Source organism: Haplochromis burtoni, unplaced genomic scaffold (genome assembly GCF_018398535.1).
Source record: "Haplochromis burtoni strain Fernald_Lab_line unplaced genomic scaffold, NCSU_Asbu1 Contig_66, whole genome shotgun sequence".
In the NCBI taxonomy this organism is placed as follows: domain Eukaryota; kingdom Metazoa; phylum Chordata; class Actinopteri; order Cichliformes; family Cichlidae; genus Haplochromis; species Haplochromis burtoni.
In genome coordinates, this window is record NW_024582427.1 from 44,849 (window position 1) to 66,977 (window position 22,129).

Genomic DNA, 22,129 nt, shown 5'->3' on the forward strand with positions numbered 1-22,129 from the left:
GTAATCCCAGCCTCTGCATTTACTGATTGTGTAAAACATGATCTCCTCAATGAAAACCTGCTTGCCGGTAAAGCTTGGGTTAATGATTGTGTACCCTGCTTTACGCATTTTTTGTAAAAAAAAAAAAAAAAAAAAGACAAGGAAAAAACTGTTTTTCACCCAAGCATTAACAAGGAAATCATGCAGGCTGACACTGGTGACACATGCTCTTCAATAACATTGGTGACATTAATTGTTTATGAATTAGATTAGAAAAAGGCAGCAGTATATTTACCATTATACATGATACATGTTTTAAAAGCCTTATTTGATGTTGCATAAGTGTTTGTGTTTTCCAGGTTTTATTAAGTAGAAACATAACTGTTCATTGCAATGTTTCAAATGCATGTTGCTGTATAATCTATGTGGTCTTTTCAACATGTGTGACCTGAGGAGCTGTAAATCCCTTTGTTAGAGCTGTTAAGCAAGACTCTTTATTCCACCTGCTGCTGGACTCTCACGTGATTGTTACAACTTGATATGTTTTTAAATGTTGTTATGCACTTAGAAGGAAACTTGTCTGTAGACAGTAAATAATTTCAGCTTTAAATTTTCATCTATAGATGAGTATTTTCACTTTGGGAAACGATTTATCTGTATACTTTTGATCTCTTTTTATGTATACAGTGAAACCCCGACTTACGAATACCCCATGTCACGAAAAATTCAAGTTATGAAGGCGCTGAACGGCAATATTTCTGCCCGTGTAATAAAATCTGCTGGCTCTGATTGGCTAAGCCTACAATCCCCACGATGCCTTCCGAATCATGTGACAACCCCTTGGCTTTCGTAATTGCGCTTCGCTGTTCCACTTGAACGACGTATTGTTGTTCTAGTTAGCAATTAGCCTATAGCCTATTGTTCAGCATCGCCTCACTCAAAAGGCGCGATGGGTGCTTCGACTTACGAAAATTTTCGACTTACGAAAGACCCTCGGGAACGAATTAATTTTTTAAGTCGGGGTTCCACTGTATAATGAATAAAGACCAAACAACCTTTCTTATGTGGCCTGAATTGAGTAAGTGGTTAAGAAATTGAAGACTGGCCCAGCTGGAATATTCATTATTATTTTCTTGTACTTTATTTACTGTCTTCACAATATATTGTTTCACATCTTAGTTTGGTTTCTATGCATGTCAAATATACAGCATTTGGTTCAGAGACAGCCAATCAAAAGATCCAGTTCAACCCACTGGGGGACTAAACAAAGTGTTTTTCAATGAACTTCACAGTCAGTAATGATTTGTCCAATAGGATCGTGCAGTCCTATTAAGACTGGCAAGCTGTCTGATGGATGCACATATTATATTGGCTATATTTTCATCCAAACTCAAAGTCTATATCATTGTTAATATTCAGACTCGCTGCTGAAAAATAATAAGGATGTTGGTTCCGTGCCACGGCAAGGATATTGCCGTTCAGCGCCTTCGTAACTTGAATTTTTCGTGACATAGGGTATTCGCAAGTTTGAGACGAGGTGCCGACTTGTATTCATACAGGTTATACAGCAGTTTTAACAGTCTGACCCGTTAAGGATCAAACTGGGTTGTGTGTGGCCTATGAACAAAGATAGGTTTAAGATCTCTTATCTAAAGCAATATAAGAGCCTCTGAAGGGTACATAGACACTCACTAACAACTTTGTCATATACACCTTGCAAATACTCGTCTGGACCACGTTTTGCGCCCATTACTGACCTAATTTCTAAATGCATTGACTCAACAACATGCTGAAAACATTTCTCAGAGTTCTTGTTGCATATTAAAATGCTGTCATGCCTTGGCTGCAGAATCGTTGGCTGCACAACCATAATACACGTCCTATTCAACAACATCTCAAAGGTGCTCTATTGGATTGTGATCTGGTGACACTGGAGGCCACTTGAGTACGGTGAAGCCAGTTTGAAATGATTTGAGCTTTGAGCGTGTTATCCTGCTGGAAGCAGCCACCAGATGATGGATACATTATCGTCATAAAGACAGCAATTCTCTGTAAACCCTGGAGATGTTTGCATGGGAAAATCCCAATAGATCAACGGTTTCTGAAATACTCAGATCAGCCTCTTTGGCACCACCAACCATGCCATGTTCACAGTAAAAGAAAACACTTAGAGTTTGATCATCAGCGGTTTGTCAGTAGTGAGTGTACATTAGATGGATATCAGCAGCTTTAGCTCTAAAATTAATTACGATAATGCAGGTGGTGCAATTCTTAGATGAGCTAAAAACATACAAAATTAATCACTAAAAATTGTTTAAAAAGAAAAAGCACTCTCTGCACGATCTGGGTTTTTGTTCTTAGAGTATAAAGATTTTGCCTGTAGGTTTTGTAATTTTTTACTTTAATCATTCCTCTTTATTTATTTATAAAGAGGAATTTATTTATTTATTCATTTATATATTTTATGTCTTATTAAAAATGCAATTGAACTTAAGCTGCAATACAGGACCCCAATCAGTCTCCAAACCATGTACATGATGTAAAAGTGGCTAAATATAAAAATCTGTAGTAAATTTACAAAAGCATGATCAATAGGTGCACACAAAAAATCTTTAATCTACATGAAGTCATGTCTGCTTTAACAGAGTTTCTTAAAATAGTCCAGTGAGAGACCTAATTCTTCTTAGCAACATTTAGAGTACAGGCACGTGGACTTCTTGGGAGTATTTAATAGAGTGGAATGTTGTTTAGAGGAAATTTCCACAGTAGTGAGGGGGCTGGGTGAGGGGGCTGGGTAACTATGAAGCTTCTGGTTATTCTTACTTACAGTAAATCAAATCCAATCAAATTACCGCATGAGCTGTCTGTCATTCTTTAATATTCGATTCATTTTCTGCCTTGACTGCTTATAAGAATAGAGGATCAACAAGAAGTTTCACATTGCGATGAAAATTTATCCTTTAGAAAGGAGGTTTAAAACTCAGCACTTAAATTTAAAGTTTAACTCCGTCCCACCAAGAGACCGGCTCACTCTGCCTGACAAAGAGCTCAGCTCTAACACTCTGACACTAAGCTGAAGAGTTTAAGAAGAAAGCCAGCTCTGAAGAATTTTACAAGACTTTGCCTTTTTCCCTTCAGAGCAGGGAGGTATTTTTTGTAATATACTTATATATAAAGAATGGGAGATTATGATGACGATACAGCATTTCTTGGACAGAGCGGTCCTTACTTCTGGACCACATTCTTTCTCCTAAATGTTGTTTTTGTGTCAACCGGATTCAACGGGCTTTACATTGTCTTTGTTGGAGCAGCTCCGAAACACCACTGTTTGATTCCAGACGTCAACCTGACCGAGGAGTGGAGAGATGCCATCATTCCCTTTACGATAGTGGATGGTGAGGAAGTTCAGAGCCAGTGCAGCAGATATAAGATAGACGTGGTTAGAAATCTTTCTGCACAAGGATATATTCCTGGAAGAGAAGTTAACCTGACAACCCTGGAGCAGGAGGGATGTTTAGATGGATGGAATTACAGCAAAGAAATCTACCAATCCACTATAGTCACTGAGGTCAGTACTATATTATTATGATTACTAACATGAAATTCCAGTTTTGAAAGCTTTAAGCTGTCTTTTTATTATGTAATTCGCATCTTTTACAGTGGGACCTTGTTTGTGACAACCAATGGAAAGTTCCATTTGCATCCTCGAGTCTATTTGTGGGATATCTCATTGGGTCCCTAGTCTCAGGACAGCTTTCAGACAGGTATTTTACTCCTAATTATCCTTTTTCTACTTACCCTGAATCCACCCTGTATAATTATACCTACATTGACTTAATTATAAGACATTTTCTGTCATTTACTATATACTCCAAGTCTGTTAGTTTCTCTAAATCAAGTCTGTTCATACAGTGCTGATTACAGTAGTGTCTGAAAAATAAATAGCTGGCAAATGACACTGATTTCGGAATAGTTAAAAAAAAAACCTATAGCCACACTATATAGTGGAATTAATGACAGCAGCCCCATCTGCTGTTATAAGAGGGATGGTGCTAACACACAGGCTAATATAGTTTTGTATTTAACATAAATTTTTATTTCCTTATTCAGTTTCTAATGTTTCCAATTTCGGTTCATTTCCAAAGAGGGTTTGTTCATTTAGCTGTGATGTTTGTTTGTTTTTTTAAACCTTAACTGTAGCTATTTGATTGCATTTCCTCACCAAACGAAAACAAACCACATGCATTTATAAATGCTCTGTATCTGTGAATAAATATCTGCGATATATACGATTCCTTTCTAATCAGGTTTGGAAGGAAGAAGGTTGTTTTTATGTCTCTTGGGGTCCAGTGTCTCTCCGTCCTGCTTCAGTCCTTTTCTCATTCGTGGAGGATGTTCTGCATCATGTACCTCTGGGTTGGAGCCTCTCAGATATCCCTCTACATTTCTGCATTTGTTCTAGGTTTGAAGTATAATTTAAACATGTGTTTGCTATGATTCCTCTGTCTGCCTTCAGTAACAAGCTTGTCACTAACGATTTATGATTTCATCTTGGATAGGAACTGAGGTTTTGAGTAAAACTATGCGTGTGCTGTTCACAACTCTCGGAGCCTTCCTTTTCTACTGCATTGGGTACATGACACTTCCTTGGATTGCATACGGCATCAGAGAATGGAGGACTCTGGTTGCAGTTCTGTCAACAACCTCTCTGATAAACTTTCCTCTGTGGTGGTATGTTTTTTATGATATCCAGTGATTTTTTATTCCAATATTCATGCATAAATGCAAAGTCAATAACACTGTCAATAACTGTGAAGAAAATAGACTCTAAAACTATGTTGGTTGGGCAGGTTTATCCCAGAGTCTCCTCGATGGCTGATGACTCAGGGGAGAGTCAAAGAGGCCGAGGCCATTGTCAGAGAAGCTGCAAGTAAAAATAAAGTTCAGGCACCACCTGTAATCTTTAAAGAATCTGAGGTGAGGTTCATTCATTGTTATTAATATTAGTATTAATTTGTCTAACATTCAGGTCCATATCTAGTATTTTCTAAAAATGGAAAAACAAATTTAGGGTTACATTTCTGGAAATTTGACATACAGAATGAGCCACAACATTAAAACCACTGACAGATGAAACAAATAGCATTTGTCTTCTCATTCCAATGCATTATTTTGCCGGAAAAACCTTGGGTCTTGGCATTCTTGTGCATGTTACTTTAACATGTATCACCCACCTAAATGCTGTTGCAGACCCACTCCCCACATCGTAGCAACACTCTCTGATGGCACCGGCCTCCCTCTGCAGGACAGTGCACCATGCCACACTGCCAAACCTGCTTAGGGGGGTACCACAAAGAGCCCAAAGTGTTGACCCAGATCTGAGTCCGATCAGATATGTGGGATGCAGCGGAACAAGCCAGATCTACAGATGTCCAACCCTGGAACCCAAAGGATCCACCGTTAATGTCCCAGTGCCAGACATCACATTCAGGCCTTCAAGGGTCAGAGCTGTTTTATTGGCATGAGGGGCACCTGCACAATGCTACATAGGTGGTTTCAATGTTGTGGCTGACAGGTGTACGCTGGTAGTTTTAATATTCACAGACTAAATGTAAAAATGTGACTCTAGAGGCCACATTGAATATTTTAGTCATTTACATTTTTTTGCCCCATGGAGAGGGAAGCTGGGGAAGTTTGTGTTTTGTCTTGCTGGAGGTTTCCTCTTCCCGTACATGTCTGTTTATTTTATTGTCATTCTCCATAGCCTGAGTAAAAACCTGAGTAAAAGCCATGTGGACAGCTTCCTTGAGGCTACCACATGTTAAAATTTCAGATAACTGTGATGGTTGAATGCACTATTTCATCATTTCTCTTTCTTAATGTTTTATTATAGGTTGCTTTCTTGAATAGAAATCTAGTGCTAGTGTTTGGAATTAAGAATCATTCCTCAGATTACTATAAGATTAAAATACAGTACAATCTCACCCATTCATATCCACATAATGCTTTTTCCTTGGACAAAGCCCACATATAATCTGCTTATGATATACTGTCAATAGTCTATGTACAAAAGTAGAAGTTCAAATGACATAAATTATATTCTGTCTCCATTTAACACCCAGGAATTGCCTCTTTCCAAGACATACACCATGCTTGATGTTCTGAAATCCAAGAATCTGAGATGTATCACACTGATGTGTCTCCTTTTATGGTATGTTTTATGGTTGCTTTCACCTTTTTCTGACATTTTAGGTTTTTGTAATTCAGCAAAAATAGTCAATGTGAACAGATGCCTGACTTGACCTTTATATAATAACACAAATATTGGTAAATAATGACACTGTACCTTTCTTTTTGTATTTTCAGGATGGCAATAAACATTGGGTATTTTGGTTTATCGCTGAACACCTCCAACCTCAGTGGCAACCCATTTGTGAATTGTTTTTTGTCTGCTACAACCGAAGTCCCCGCTTACATAGTCTCCACGTGGCTGCTAAAAACATGTCCCAGAAGAGTGCTCCTTTCATTGTTCCTTATCATTGGAGGAGGAGTTCTTCTGCTCATCCAGTTCATCCCTGACAGTAAGGTTTCCCTTCTTACAAAGCAAAGCTCTAATATCATGAAACCAAAAAACAATTAAGTCTCTCTCTATTTCTTCTCTCCTCAGCCCTTCACAATGTTGCTCTGGCATTAGAAATGACTGGAAAGTTTGGCTTCACTATGGCCTTCAGCATCGTGTACATCTACACTGCTGAGATTTACCCCACAGTACTCAGGAATATTGGCATGGGGATGTGCTCCTCAGCTGCACGTGTTGGCAGTATCACAGCACCTTATGTCATTTTTTTAGGTACACAGATGTTAGATATCTCACACAGACACTGCATTGGCTTAGTCATACAATGATATAGCGTAGGTACCTAAAAAACCAGCGCAGAAAAACAGCAGTGGTATGTAAAAATATTAAATAGTCAGGTAAAAGTATGTCTTGCAGCATCTCATGTAAACTTGAAGTAAACATAGATTTGTAGATGCTTAACATTTCATGAGGTTATACATTTAGGTATCTAAAAGTATGCCATTTTCTAAAGTTGACTTTTGTTCCTTTATTATTTCTAGGTACGTATAATAAAGTTCTGCCTTATATTTTAATGGGAAGTCTCACAATTGCTTCCTCTGTGGTTAACCTCTTCCTTCCGGAGACCCTTCATAAAGATCTTCCGGAAACCGTGGAGCAGATGCAAAAATGTCAGGGGTGAGGGCAGTTCACGCATCAGATATGATCAAAGTGCTAAATGTCTCACATGTGGGCTGTAGAACACATCAGAAATTGATTTTAGTATTTGTCAATGCATAATTTCTGAGAACACTTAGATTGATTGACTTCCTGATAAGGTGATGTGCATGTTGTAAAAGGGCAATATTTTTTTTTATGCTACATACCTTCAAATGTGAAGAAATAGAAAATAACATTTTTCTCTTTTTTTCACTTTTTTTGTAATTTCAGGCTTTGCAGTGGACCAAAAGAAGAAGAAATGCATAACAAATGCAGCAATAGTTAACCCACCCATACCATGTGAGGCCCATTCTGATGGGCAAGCTCTTTCTCTTTAGTTTATTTGATGTTAAGCGTCTTTTGCGTGAAAGTGACCATCTGAAATCCCAAAATAAAATCCCACAAGCATGCTAAGATTGTGAATTCAAGAATTCCTATAAGTATTTAGACATATTGAAAATAAAAACATTATTCATTTTTTATGGAATTGAATGGTCACAAAATTCAAATAAAAAATTAACATTTGAACCCTATTAGCGCACAGTTCTGGTTTTGTGTTTTAACAGCTAATACCACATTTAACATCATTGTCTATTTTATTGTTTTTACTGCCAGTGAAAAGTTTGATTTACTGTAATAAAAAGCATCATGCTACCATACTAATAAAGAAAAGGGTACAGTCAGCAGGTCTTAAGCTTAGTTAACATAAAATCTGGAAATGGCTAGCAGTTTGCTTGATTATGTCCAAAGGTAGCAAACTTCACCTGCCAGCATATCTGAAGCTTACTAATTAACTTGTAATATCTTGTTTGTTTAAGAGAAGACAGAGCAAGGAGTTCTGGGATACCCCAACCCCCAATATTGAAATGGGGAGACTTGAAACCATTTAAGTGTTACAAATCTTTGACTGAATCAATGCACAAGATGTTAATAGATTACATGTTTGTTTTACTGTTTTTTCAAATAAATTGTCATTGAATATTTGTTGTTAAATGTTGTTTGTTTATTTTTAAATATATGCTCTCTATTAATTTGTTGGGCCACTTCAAGCTGTTTTGAAATGAGAAATATAAACCACATATTGATACATACCACTTGTTCTACAATACTGTGATTATGAATTGCTATAAAATGCAGTGAAGAAATCAGAGGTTAACGGGAGATGGAACCAAGCAGTGCTGTTAACAATGGTGTCTCTCTAAGCTGTCATATGCTCCAAGCCTATTTAGTGAATTCTGTCATAACTGTATCAAGATAAATTCCTCTTGAGTTGCTGTCCCACATTAAGCTTTTGAAGCTCTAGCTTTAGCTTTAGCTTTGGAAATGTCTCAGCTGTCATTATGTAAAATGTATTAAAAACCTGTATGAAACACAAATAGAAGAGACCTAAAAAATGACACTTTACATAACTATCTGACCTCCTAGATTAAATGAGCTATATATAAATTCTGAGCTCTAAGTACTAAGAAAACGTTTTGCTTTAAATGTTAAGAAATTTAGTCACAAAATGGACAGCATAAAAATCATGACACCTTCGCAACTGGCCATCAGTATCCTCCTGAACAGATTTTTTTGGCACCTTTAATTTTATGTAATTGAATGATTGCACAAAGTACATTACTGATCTAATAACTAGAAATTCTAACTTAACCCTTTAAGACCTACCATAGAACCAAGTCCGCCAGAGCTTATATTATATTTTTACATGCTGTGGAGCCATTTTTGGAGCACATTTCAAGTTGCTATACATCAATACAACCATTATAGCCCAAATTTTAATAATATGTCTGCATTAAGTGCATAGTAATTACATAAATTGCAAAAAAGTGCAATAAACTACAAAAAAATTGAAAATCGTTTTTGATTTTTTAACATATATTTCTAGTTAGAGAAATTTAAGAGGCTTATCCCTCAAAACTGTAAATACAAAAAAGTTGCACAAACTAGTTTCCCACCAAAGGAAATTTATTTTAAGTGTCTTCATAGTTTTATTTTTGAGATACACCAATTTTCATATACTGCAGGAAAAAAAAAATATATTATAGTGCAAATTTGCAAAATAACAGCATATGCATCAAAATAAAATATTTCCAGCAGTGCAATATGAGTCCTAGCATCCCAGAAACGACACAGAAAGTCATAAAGTCAAACATAACTTTTAAAAACACAAGTATAGGCTCATAAGGCCACGATGGTAAAAAACTACATTTCCGCAAAATGACGTCACTTCCGGTTTCGGGCAGGTCATGCCGGACATGTGATAGGAAAACCTCCTGTGTTGTACCAGTGCCAAAGACTTCATGCGTCAAGGACCTCAACAGCTATGGGCCGGTGGCTCTGACATCCCACCTGATGAAGACCCTGGAGCGGCTGGTCCTGGCTCAGCTTCGGCACCTGGTGAGCTCATCACTGGACCCACTTCAGTTTGCCTACCAGCCTGGCATTGGAGCGGATGATGCCGTCATTCACCTCCTACAGAGGGCCCGGTGGCTCCAGTGTCCGGCAGCCTCGCCTCTGTCAATGCGCCCCAGGGTGGCTGTGGCTACAATGTAGCTTGCCATCACCAGTGTGTGAATGTGTGTGTGAATGGGTGGATGACTGGATGTGTAAAGCGCTTTGGGGTCCTTAGGGACTAGTAAAGCGCTATACAAATACAGGCCATTTACCATTTACATCGTTCCCTCGCTCACCTGGAGACCGCTGGAAGCACTGTGAGAATCAGTTCTTTGATTTCTCCAGTGCCTTCAACACTATTCTTCCCTCGGTTCTGAAGGACAAGCTGGAGAACTCAGGAGTGGACCATCACCTCACTACCTGGATTCTGGACTACCTCACCGACCGACCACAGTATGTGAGGACTCAGGGCTGTGTGTCGGACAGGGTCGTCTGCAGTACGGGGGCCCCACAGGGAACGGTTCTGGCTCCGTTCCTCTTCACCATCTACACTGCAGACTTCTCCCACAATTCCACCCAGTGCTTCCTGCAGAAGTTCTCTGATGACTCTGCAATAGTCGGCCTCATCACTGATGGGGACGACAGGGAGTACAGAGGACTGACCCAAGACTTTGTGGACTGGTGCCAGCTGAACTACCTCCAGATCAACGCCAGTAAAACCAAGGAACTGGTGGTAGACTTCCGCAGGCACAAACATCCTCCACTGCAACCACTGAACATCCAAGGTATGGACATTGAGGCTGTGGACAGCTACAGGTACCTTGGTGTTCATCTGAACAATAGACTGGACTGGGGACTCATAACTCAGACGCCCAGGAAAGGGCAGAGCAGGCTGTACCTGCTGCGGAGACTCAGGTCGTTTGTTTGGAGTAGAAGGCCCACTCCTTTACTCAGTTGTATACAGCATTTGTATTCTATTTTTATCCTATTGTATATTTTATTCTATTTTATTCTACTGTATATAGTATTTTATTCTATTCTGTACAGTTGTGTACAGTATTTTATTCTTATTGTATTCTAATTTTTGCTATATAACTTTTGCACTGTCCACTTCCTGCTGTGACAAAACAAATTTCCCACGTGTGGGACTAATAAAGGTTATCTTATCTTATCTTATCTTATCTTATCTTATCTTATCTTATCTTATCTTATCTTATCTTATCTTATCTTATCTTATCTTATCTTATCTTATCTTATCTTATCTTTAGAGAAACTATAATTGTCAAGGCAGCATCAAGATATTTTCCAGGGAAACTGGTTGTGACTTGATGCTTAAGAAGGTTAGATGATGCAACAAATCAGTTACACTGAAGTCAATCAGCAACAAGATGGTTGAATAATATTTAAAAAATCAACGTGTATGGTCGTGGCTGTAACTCAGGAGGTTGAACTGGTCATCCAGTAACTGGAAGGCTGGTAGTTTGAGCACAAAGTTTTGATGTCAAAGCATCTTTGGGAAAGTTAATGAACCCCAAGTTGGCATCTGAAATGTTAATGTTCAATAGAAAGCATTTAGTTGTAAAAAATAAAAAGTGCTTGTTTGAATGGGTGTCAACGCATGAATGAGACATGTTGTATAAAACACGTTGATGCTCCAGTAGAACAGAAATACTGTATAAGATCCAGTCCCTTTTCCATTTACTAAATAAAGGTAACACCATCATATGAAATTAATAAGCGATGGTGATGGCTTAATTTGTGACTGTTTTAAAGTGATTTTAAAGTAAACTTTAACATCCAATTTAAGTTTTTCTTTGATGTGTCCAGGTCATCGTTTGGTTACATTGATATTGTCAGATATTGTAGTTATATTGTTAGTATTGTTGTCTTCCCATTGGCTGCTCTCTCAGGGAAGCGTAAAGGCCATTCTGGAAGAAGCTGTTAAGAAGAATAAAGTAAGAGGCCCCTCAGAGGCTATTTCGACCCAAACTAAAATAAGAGTCTTGGAAATATGTTGTTTGTTTGAATATGTGATCTTCACAATCTGCAAAGGTGCTAAAAAGGTCAAAGGTTCTAAAAACTAGATGAAAGATAATTTAATTATGATGTAGTTTCATCGGCTTGGCCTTTTTATCATCTGGAAGTAATATAGCAGAAGAGGCTAGAAAAGGCTGTAGGAGGGCTTTGTGACTTTTTTTTTTTTTTTTTTTTTTTGGTTAAACAAATATTTCTATAAACAAATATTAAATATAAATATTTTTGTTCCCGGTGAATATGAAAAGTATTTGGTTAAGACTTGCTTACACCAAGAGACTCGAGTTCCTGTTGTCTGTTGGCTTAGGTTTGCATTTCAGGTTAGCCTGTTTGTGTTAGGTCACTCATTATATCACTTTGTACCATGTGTGCAGAAGTCGTGTTTCATTTACAGATCTAGGATCCAAAGTTTAACTACAGTTTCATCTTGTTGTTTTCCTCCCCACACCTTGAAGATTTGTTGTCTATGAAGAAAAAAACATTACATTTCTGTGGTATGTGTACAGTTTCCACATATAATGTGAAAAGTATTAAAACCAAGAGATGAAAATGTAAACTTTAGTCATATGCATAAGCTAGATACAGTACAAACGTTTGGTTGTTTAAGTCTCGAAACTGAACCTAATTCGTTTGATATTTGGTTGTGTATTTTGCATTTCCAGTCTTACAATTTTACTCTGAAGTCTCTACACTGTAAAATCTAATTATTTCCAAGAACTTCAAAAAATAAGGTAAAACCCATTGCCTCAAAAAAAAAACTAAGCTTTGTAATTGAAATAACTAAATTAGGGTAACTCATTCGTTATGAGTACTCTGTCTTAGCAGGATCGCTGTCATCATCATTAACTACTACACTTCAACCCCTAACACATCAAACCAGCATGTCAACCATTACTTAAGCTGCTTCTCATCTGCTGAGGGAGGTTCCAGCTTACAGAAGTGTCTTGGTACTGCTTCAGTAATGCTCCAGAACCTTCTCCGAGTCTTCAGCTCTCCTCCTCCATCCTGATCCTCTGTGTCCACGCCATCCCAAGAGGTAATGCTTCAGAAAAATGCATTGCTAGATCATCATGTCACCAAGACCCTATTTTCTTAACTTAATAAACAGCATACTCACTCTTGGCTTGCATTGTGATTTTACTTACTGTTCCCGACCCATGTATTCACGCCTTCCTTCGTTCACATGCAAGTGATGCCTTGGGTGCACATTATCAGATTTGCTTGGTGCCCCGGTTAAAGTGGCACCATCTCTTAGCTAACCTTTGGTAGCCCACTCTACAGAGAGAGTATGTGCAACCTGTTCAATTTGTTTCAAAAGCAAGGCTCGTTCCTGCCTTCAGCTCTTTTGCAACCACTCCTGTCAGCCACCTCTGTATTCCAACTGCATTCCCTCACACGTTTTCTCAGACAGACAGACATTCCCAATTTATATATTGTTTTTGCGTGAAGTACTAGGCACAAAAGTTAGCTTGTTCTCAGGATTCTAGTTCAACAATCAAAAAGAAAGGGCTAATCGGGAGCTTAAAGCTGCCCTGTGCTGTATCACTACCTCAATCCCTCCTTCTGAAGGCCCCATGGTCCTTAGGTTAAGTATGCTCACTAACCGCCTCACCATTTGAAGCTTCATTGGGATGTCAACCGTCTTTGCTTCCAGTCCAGGAGGGGGAGACTGTGGTTCTCTCTTTACAACATCCCCAGCATCATTAACACATCAGCTGTCTATCTCAAGCTTCCAACATCTTTTAAGATCCAGCCTACTTTATGTTTCCCAGCCCTTTTTGCATGCTGGCCCATCAGCATGTACCCGCCCAGGTAGTGGACAATAAACCTGGTTACATGGTTCACAGGTTTTTGGGCATTCAAAGATAAGGTCCCACCTCAAACCTTTGCAATATTCTCTTTGTAATGAAAATAAATAATTCTGAAATATTCTGAAATAATCCAATTTATTAAGTCATGGTATCTGTTCTATTTCAAAAGTTCTATTTTACTTGTTTTTGTTTTGAAATTTTATTCTGTGCACAGTATTTGGTATGTCTAATTTACCTAAACTACTGTGAAGAAAACATCAAAGTCATTGAAAATATTAAAATCTAAATAAAATACTTTTCAAAATCTTGTGTAACTGTGGTCATAATGTGCTAGTCTCCTCAGCTACAGGATATTCACTTGTTTAGCACAACAAAACATGTGCTAAAGCTCAAATAGTGTTGTAAAAAAAACTTTATGTAACTGTGTAACCTCCCATATCAGGTGAGGCATATAAAACCTGAGCTCAGCTTTACAGTTCACAACCTCTGAAATCTCTTAGACCAATAGTGCTCATCCGATCTTCTGGCTATTCAGCACTGACTCTTTTAAGTATGAAGGATTTTGGTGAAGTAACGAATATGGTAAAAATCAGAGACTATGACACCATCACAGCTTTTCTTGGATCTTGGGGACCCTTTCAGCTCAGGATTTTTTTAGCACTGGCCATAAGCATTCTCCCAAATGGATTTATTGGTGGCTATATAGTATTCATAGGTGCTATTCCATCTCACGAATGCTATATTCCTGAAAACTACAACATCAGCGAGATGTGGAAAAACGTGACAATCCCATTGGAAACTGTTAGTGGCAATGCAAAGCGGAGTTCCTGTTCAAGGCTTAACTTGGATGTGGTCAGGAACTACTCTCAGAACAATATTATCCCAAATGTCGATGTGAACGTTAGTGAAATACCTTGGGAGAGTTGTATAGATGGGTGGTTACACAGCAAAAGCATCTACCAGTCAACTATTGTTACCGAGGTGAGAAATTTGTCATGATTTTATTTAGCATCATAGATTTTATCTAGAACATGCATGCACAAGGTATAGCATTGATCTGCCAATCTAGTAACTAGAAAGTCTTATCAGTGTTACCAGATGTGCTTTTAAGTCAAATGCCTGGCATGGAGCTGGATGTGAAGAATTTCAGACAAGATAGTTTTACATAGACTTTTCCATGACATGATTAAGATATTACGCAAAGTAAAACTAATTCATGTAAACTGCTAAACTATGGCAGCCCACCAGGTACAACAACAACAGGTCAAAATGCCAAACTTTAATTTTCTACTCTTATACACAGGGTTCATGGTGTGTGATATTATTATTAATGGGAAATTAAGCAGCAACTAGAAGTCGAGCAAGTAATTATTTGTACATTAGTGCCGTAAAAAAACAAACACAAATGCTTGTTAAAATATAATCTTGCTTAAAGATGACTGTTTCAAGAATTATGCTAACTGAAAGAAGTCACACAAACACTTGAATTTACTCAGCAACCAGCAGCATCCTGCATCATGTTTTTAATGTTACTGTCAATTAAAGTTGCATTACAGTTACAATGGATTTAAGATTAATGCTCTTTAGTTTATTAGTCCTTTTCATCTTATTCAAACATCTCTCTCATGCCACAGGTGAGGATTTTGACTTACATTTTTTATAAAGTTTGACAGTTCCTTGTTTTCCCCAGTGATTGCAAAGCATTCAAGCATCAAAACAACATCAAACCACAATGTTTCCTCTACATCATGCAAATAAAAAGACTAAAACAATAACTATCCAAACATAAACTGATTTTTTCTCACTTTCTATCAGTATATGTGTATATGAGTTAAAAGTAGGTGTTTTACAAATTGTACGTGTGATTAAATTCTCCCCGAACTGGGGAGACTAACTGATAGTTATTATGAAAAATTAATGAAGTTATTGGTGTTGTTGCACAAACAATTACCTGGAACTATTAAAAAATAAAAGTTGTTCTACCTGTGGGAGAGTTACTCTTACTTTACATATTCAGAAGTCATAGATGCTGTGAGTTCTTATTCTATTCTTGTCTTCAACTAGTTACTGAGAATTCCAGTCAGTAAAATATCAGCATATCATGAAAACATCCTCCAAGATGTAGCCCATGCAGGACCCCGTTGCCTACAGTGGGATTTCAGAACTTATCACCATATTACCTTAGATTTAAAACCTACCACTAATTTAAATTGTGATCTGAGTCACCTGTCATTTCTTTATTAGTTGACAGATTTGCAGATGTATACCACAAATTGTAAGTGAGTGAAAACGATGTACTGATTTTGCAGTGGGACTTGGTTTGTGAGAATGCATACAAACTTCCACTCACCAGCTCCATTTATTATGTTGGTGTGCTACTGGGAGCGTTGATCTCAGGTCTGGTGTCCGACAGGTCTGTACTCCACACAACAATGTTTGAACAGTATTTGTGTTGATCTAGTCTACTAGACTGTGTTTCCTTACAGATACGGAAGGAGACCAATACTCTTTATCATGATGCTGCTTCAAACTGTATCAATCACAGCACAGATATTCTCCCCGAGCTGGGAGATTTTCACCTTCATTTTCTTTTTGGTGGGTGCTGGGGGATTCTCCAACTACATCATTGCATTTGTGCTAGGTATGTTTTCCTAATAAGGAATGAGATTTTTTATGCTGCACAGACATTAAGTAATTTTGTCTGTGCATGAAGTACAAGTCAATTGCTTGGATGTACAATAAAATTTAGGAAGCCCTAAATGAAAGAATAAAGAAATCAAGAAATAAGCAAACATAATTCCTAACTGTTATATAGACATACTATGTATCACTTATGCACAGCTCTTGTTACAACCTCAAAAACTACATTGTGTTTCATGCCAGACCGTAATGGTTTATCTGATTTGATAAGTAAGACAGTAAGACAGACTGCACTAATGCTCAGTTTCAGAACTTTCATTATAACGATATTACAACTTTTCCAAAATGTTGTTTTTGACATTTACAGGTTCAGAAATTCTAAGCCCAAAAACCAGAGTGGCGTTTTGTTCTCTTGGAGTTTTTATGGGCTCAGCACTGGGGTACATGGCAATGCCTGGAGCAGCCTACTTCCTCCGGGAATGGCGGTTGCTGCTGATTCCAATGGCTGCCTGTGGATTGATCTACGTCCCTCTGTGGTGGTGAGACTTTTTCATTTGTTGCATTATGGCTTGTGTCCTGAAAGTTGTTTTCAACTCAAGAAAAAGATATAATTTCTTATTGAAGGGTAATACATTAATTTATAGTTCAAGATAGCAAAACACCAGCTTTTACTTCATAGTTTGTTTGTTTAAGGTTAAATACAGTAGGGGGTAACACTGTCATTTTCACTGTTATAAACCATATGTTTGGAACAGTGTATATTTTCATTGCCAGTATTAAAACTGTCTAATTTATAGAAAAAATGTTGCATACTCTTTGTTTCATTTTTCCACTTAACTTGTCAAAAACATTAATCCCCTAAGAGAAAAGGTTCATTTTACCAGATTTAGCTAATAGCTAATTTTCATCTTGAAAGGCCAATAAGTAAAATATCAACTCAACTGAAAACATCCTCCAAGCTGTAGCCCAGGCCAGCCGGATGTTTCTCCGGTTAGTTTGCTAAACTCTGACTCCAAAACATGTCAGCATATTAGAAATTTACAGCCTTATATGGTAAACAGACCCAAAATTTGCAACGTGATCTGAATTCCTTGTCAGTCATGTTGATCACTTGTTTTGTTTTTTATGAATGGTGTGCTGCCTTCAACTGTGGGACATGATCATCTCCTTTCTTTTTGTGAAGGATAGTCCAGCATATTCTACACTAGATGCGCAAATAGTGAAATCACTGAAGCACTTTTCCTGAACATTTATACAGATCAATCAGCTCTTGTCATGGCTGCCATTCAGATACTGGGTCATTTCACTACTTTAGGATCGTTCCTAAACAAAAACGACTATTCAACCTCAACCAACAAACAGCTAACTCAACAAGATGTTTTGGCAGGGATGTCGTCAATGTCTTGCTTTACTATCAGATTAATGATCAAGTTTGTGTTTCTCTGAAAATATTATGTTGCCACTGTGTTTGTCTGCTCAGGATAGTCCCAGAGTCTCCTCGCTGGCTGATCTCTCAAGGAAGAGTAAACGAGGCTGAAGCAATCCTGAAGCACGCTGCAAAGCTGAACAAAGTAGAGCCGCCACAGGCAATTTTTACACAAGCTGAGGTAAGTGCATCAGCAAGTTGGTGATTTTAAATCAGAATGTGTTTTGAGAAATGTGTCTTAGGTTAGAATAAAACTAAAACCTTTGACATTTGCACCATGATTATGCTTGTCTCTTGGCTTAGGTTTGCATTTCAAGTTAGCCTATTTTTTTTATACAAATTCATTATATGGCTTTATAGCACATATGCAGAAGTCTGCAGGTCCAGGATCCAAAGTTTAACCAAAGTACCACTTTGTCTATTTTTTGCCACAGATTGAAGATGCACTCACAATGAAGGAGGAGAAGCAAAACATTTTGGTCATTGTGAAAAGCTGCAATATATTCTCTATTACACTGATATGTTCACTTCTGTGGTAAATCTAGAATTTGCTCATATGATTTAGGAGATTAAAAGATTTAAACCAAAATAATTGCTTTTTATGTCAAATTAAGTTTTGCTTTGAATTTCTGTGCAGGATCATCATCACCATCAGCTACTATGCTTTAGTCCTCAACACTTCCAACCTGAACGGTGACCCTTACATAAACAGCTTCTTGTCTGCTGTCGTAGAAGTTCCAGCTTACATAATTGCCTTGGTACTGCTTAAGTACTGCTCCAGGCGCTTCTGCCAGTCTTCCACGCTCTTTCTCGGAGGTGTCATGATCCTCTGTGTCCACCTCATTCCAATAGGTAATGATTAAAGTGTTACAAGCAAGTCACTTGTTAATGAGTTCACACTGTGGATGAACAAATGTTTGCACTTTGTCCTCAAAAAATGTAACAGGAACAAAACCCCATTTACTTACCTTGATAAAATAAAAATGTATTCAGAATGCATGTGACGTGTTATTTGACCAAGTTGAATACTTTTAGCTTCCGCTGTGACCAAATCGGACATGGGTCTAAAGAGCATTACACACTGAGCGCGTGCAAAAAGAAACACAAAGTTCTAAATTTTCCAAATGCATTTTCACCAGAAAATGTACTGAGACAAAATAGGGCAGTTGAGCAGTTTTAGCACTTGTTGACAGAGTTGGAACTACATCTGAGGAGGCAGAGAAATAATTTCAGAGGGCCATTGACCCGGAGCAGTTGCTACTGTAGCTGTTCGTCTGATGTAAAATGGTATTTTTTTAGTATTTGTATACTCGGTAACAGTGTCCGTTTTAAGTTACAATTGCACCTGTTGCCAGATGCAGTGGCCTGACTGGTCAGAGCTATTTATTTGGAACTGAAAAAAAGTTTTTTGTTCATTAAACTAAATCCTGGCAAATCGTCAAGTGAAGTTCTGCAGTCGGTGAGAATTAGAACAGATATTTTAACGTACAAAATATTTGGACCGATCTAATGTATTGTGTGTAAAGGCCTTAAGTGCAGTCTCTTTAGCATGGCTGCATTGTTTAAAAGTGCATATTAATTGACTGCTCATGAATATTTAGCACTAGCACAGCTCGAATGATTAAGTAAGGTATATTTAGCTACATGAGGAAGTTAGAAAGAATACTTAGTTATGTGCATCTCTTTTGACTTTTTAGGTTGTGCTGTAATGTTAAATGTTTTTTACTTCCATAGGTTTACCAGGTGTGGCTGTTTTTCTTGAGATGTTGGGAAAGTTTGGCATCACATCAGCATTCTGTGTGGTGTATGCTGTCACATCAGAGCTGTTCCCCACAGTTATCAGAAACACAGCAATGGGGATTTGCTCCATGGCTGCACGGATTGGGACCATCATCTCCCCATTTATTATTTACTTAGGTAGGATTTTTTTGTTTGTTTTACTTCTTCAGGCATTTGGCTTTTACCAGGATTATTTTTAACAAAGTATTTAAAGTTAGCTGGCTTAGTTAACCTTTTATTACATAGTAATGCTACTGTCAATACTATTCTGTCTTTCCAATTCCATTCAATTCATTTCACAACAACAGTTGTCTCAATTGTAAGGCAAAGACTCCACAATAATACAGAGAAAAAGTCTTAACAACTTATAGTACAAAATCCCAAAGTTTTGCCCTTATTCTCTCCAATTTGTCTGCTTAACAATGCTACCAGTTCAGCTGGAACTCTGGAAAATTAAGCACATTTTTCAGTTCATAATTTTGTTTACATTCTATTTATTTATGTATTTATTGATGTTTTTGTTTTTCAGACTTGAAGTTGTATTAAAAGGTCAAGGTTTATGTTCTTTAACAAGAAAAAAAATAACTTTTGCTTATTTCTTCTTCTTTTTATTTTACTAGCAACAGATAGTCTGTTTTTGTTTTGATGTCCTTACCATTTTATTTTGCATTTTCTATTTGCAGGACAAGAATTCAAGGCACTCCCCTACATACTAATGGGAGTTCTAGCAATATGTGGTGCTGTCTTATGTTTGTTGTTGCCTGAAACAAATGGAAAAATCTTGCCAGAGACTATATCACAAATGCCACAGATATGCAGGTAAGTTTAGGTATTAATATATCTACAATCTTTATGTTTAATACCTATTTTTGTCACAGTTAAAAATTTAATGCCCCACTGTTGCTAAATGACACCTTGTTGTTCTAGCAGGAGAAAAGGAGAAAAGGAAAAGGAGGCTGAAAATGAAGCGACTCCATCTGTTTGCCAGCTCAAAGAATCTAAATTATAGTTTGGCTTCTCTATGTTTTTATTTTTTGGTTTGTTTGTTGTTTTTTGTTTTTCAGATATTCAATTGCTGCAGAACATCATGAAGCAGCATGACGTTCTGCAGTTAAACAGCATGTTATACATTTTAAACCTTCTTTTCAGTATTTTTGTCTTTTATGTCTTTTATTTTGAACTATTTTGTAACGGTACTGTATTTGTTTGTTTAGCTTACTTGTGTTATTGTGATGTTTCTTGTCATCAGCAGATGTAGCCACCTCTAGAAATTTAGGAAATTTGCTGGTGTGGAGCATTCAGATATGTCTCCATCCTGAGTCCCAATGGACTTCAAATACATCTCTCACCACCTGCAACAGGCAGCGTGCAGAATATGCAGCACAATGCACACTTCTCCAAAATCCTCTGTCTATGTGGCAAATAATGGTAACGTGTTATTACAAAATAAATAGTTTAGAATTAAAATACATTTCCTGGCGGTGTGGTTTCTACAGTTACACACATTTTTGACATAAAAGAACTCCCCACCTTCTTCAGATATCAGTGGTGTTGCGTGTTAGGAGTGTCAGTATGGGGACAGCCAAGCCTGAGCCAAAGGTTCAATCTCTTTATTTGTCCTGGAAACAAGTCAACTGATACAGAAAAAATGATTTAGTATACATATATAAAGCCCTTAGAATCATCACTGCATTACTCCCTCATGTGGAGGCCCAGGAGAAAGCTTCTTCTATTTAGTAACACATCAAAAGAATGAAGGTGTTGCAATTACAGGGTCAATGTCCAGACCTCGACCTGATTAAAATGGTGTTTCTGGATCTCAGGGACAGCTCTGCATAGATGAATGTGCACAAACCTTATTTAAAGCAATGCTTAAATGCAATGTAGTATTGCTGACAGATAACACTATTCACCTACTGAAATTCTTCCAGCTGCTTCTATCCTTTGAGTTGCCTGATTTTAATCACTCTAAAATGTCTTTTGCCATGGCTTAAATCCTCCTACTGTACAACTGACTGCTCTGGTGGGTAAAACATTACTTAAGGTGCTGTTGTGGTGCACTGCAATCATCGAGTCCATCCTCACCTCCTCCATCATCGTGTGGTACGCTGGAGCCACTATCAGGGACAAACAGAGACTGCAGCGTGTTGTGCGCTCTGCTGAGAAGGTGATTGGCCGCAGACTCCCATCTCTGCAGGACCTGTACACCTCCAGGACATTGCGGCGTGCAGCTCGGATCTCAGCTGACCCTTCTCACCCTGGACACAGTCTGTTTGACCTGCTCCCCTCAGGCAGGAGGCTCCGGTCCATTCGCACCAGAACCTCTCGCCATAAGAACAGTTTCTTCCCCTCTGCTGTCGGACACATGAACAATAACCGTATGACTGTTCCCACCACTAACACATGACCCTACGCTGTGTCACTGCATCATTCCATGTTTGGCACTGATCACCACCTGCACTCATGTATATATCATGTATATATCTACCCACTTAGCACTTTTAATTCTTATTCTTATTTTTATATTTTTATGACAGTATGTTTGCACTGAAGCACCGCAGCAATTTCCTGATGTTGTAAACCTGCTCAACATTTGGCAATAAAACCCTTTCTGATTCTGATTCTGATTCTGATTCTGAAAAGCTGTATTTAGACAGCTGAACCTGAGCTAGGCAGAGAGGAGAGGTGACTTGGAGGACTTCTGCTGGGTAGACCTGGTAATGCAGGAGGAGATGAAATGAACACAAAGCATCACTGGTGTATCCTTTTTAAAAAAAATAATAATAATAA

At 37.9% G+C, this 22,129-nt stretch overlaps 2 protein-coding genes across 3 annotated transcripts; both read left to right on the forward strand.

The window, feature by feature from the left end:
• Positions 1-2,799: 2,799 nt before the first annotated feature.
• slc22a5 (solute carrier family 22 member 5) lies at positions 2,800-8,216 on the forward strand. Its single transcript, XM_005923077.2, has 10 exons — positions 2,800-3,547; positions 3,640-3,743; positions 4,287-4,441; positions 4,539-4,710; positions 4,830-4,956; positions 6,102-6,190; positions 6,346-6,560; positions 6,647-6,829; positions 7,099-7,234; positions 7,487-8,216. Exons 1-10 carry the CDS (start codon positions 3,158-3,160, stop codon positions 7,539-7,541), a joined length of 1,626 nt encoding a protein of 541 aa, XP_005923139.1. The 5' UTR covers positions 2,800-3,157; the 3' UTR covers positions 7,542-8,216.
• A 5,778-nt stretch (positions 8,217-13,994) lies between these two features.
• slc22a4 (solute carrier family 22 member 4) lies at positions 13,995-21,425 on the forward strand. Of its 2 annotated transcripts, none has more exons than XM_005923078.2 (10): positions 13,995-14,475; positions 15,804-15,907; positions 15,981-16,135; positions 16,502-16,673; positions 17,615-17,741; positions 17,995-18,095; positions 18,198-18,412; positions 19,295-19,477; positions 20,023-20,158; positions 20,267-21,425. In XM_005923078.2, the coding sequence occupies exons 1-10, from the start codon at positions 14,047-14,049 to the stop codon at positions 20,346-20,348; spliced, it is 1,704 nt and encodes a 567-aa protein (XP_005923140.1). In that variant the 5' UTR covers positions 13,995-14,046; the 3' UTR covers positions 20,349-21,425. The 2 variants fall into 2 exon arrangements, with proteins under 2 accessions (XP_005923140.1, XP_005923141.1); XM_005923079.2 differs by having other exon boundaries at positions 20,270-21,425.
• Positions 21,426-22,129: the final 704 nt, after the last annotated feature.

Bases quoted from the DNA above. Each gene is read 5' to 3' on its own strand.
- slc22a5 (XM_005923077.2), top strand. From the start codon at position 3,158: ATGGGAGATTATGATGACGATACAGCATTTCTTGGACAGAGCGGTCCT. The intron at 3,744-4,286 runs GTATTTTACTCC...CTTTCTAATCAG, and splicing joins TCAGGACAGCTTTCAGACAG to GTTTGGAAGGAAGAAGGTTG. The intron at 7,235-7,486 runs GTGAGGGCAGTT...TTGTAATTTCAG, and splicing joins CAGATGCAAAAATGTCAGGG to GCTTTGCAGTGGACCAAAAG.
- slc22a4 (XM_005923078.2), top strand. From the start codon at position 14,047: ATGAAGGATTTTGGTGAAGTAACGAATATGGTAAAAATCAGAGACTAT. The intron at 18,096-18,197 runs GTAAATCTAGAA...ATTTCTGTGCAG, and splicing joins CTGATATGTTCACTTCTGTG to GATCATCATCACCATCAGCT. The intron at 18,413-19,294 runs GTAATGATTAAA...TTACTTCCATAG, and splicing joins TGTCCACCTCATTCCAATAG to GTTTACCAGGTGTGGCTGTT.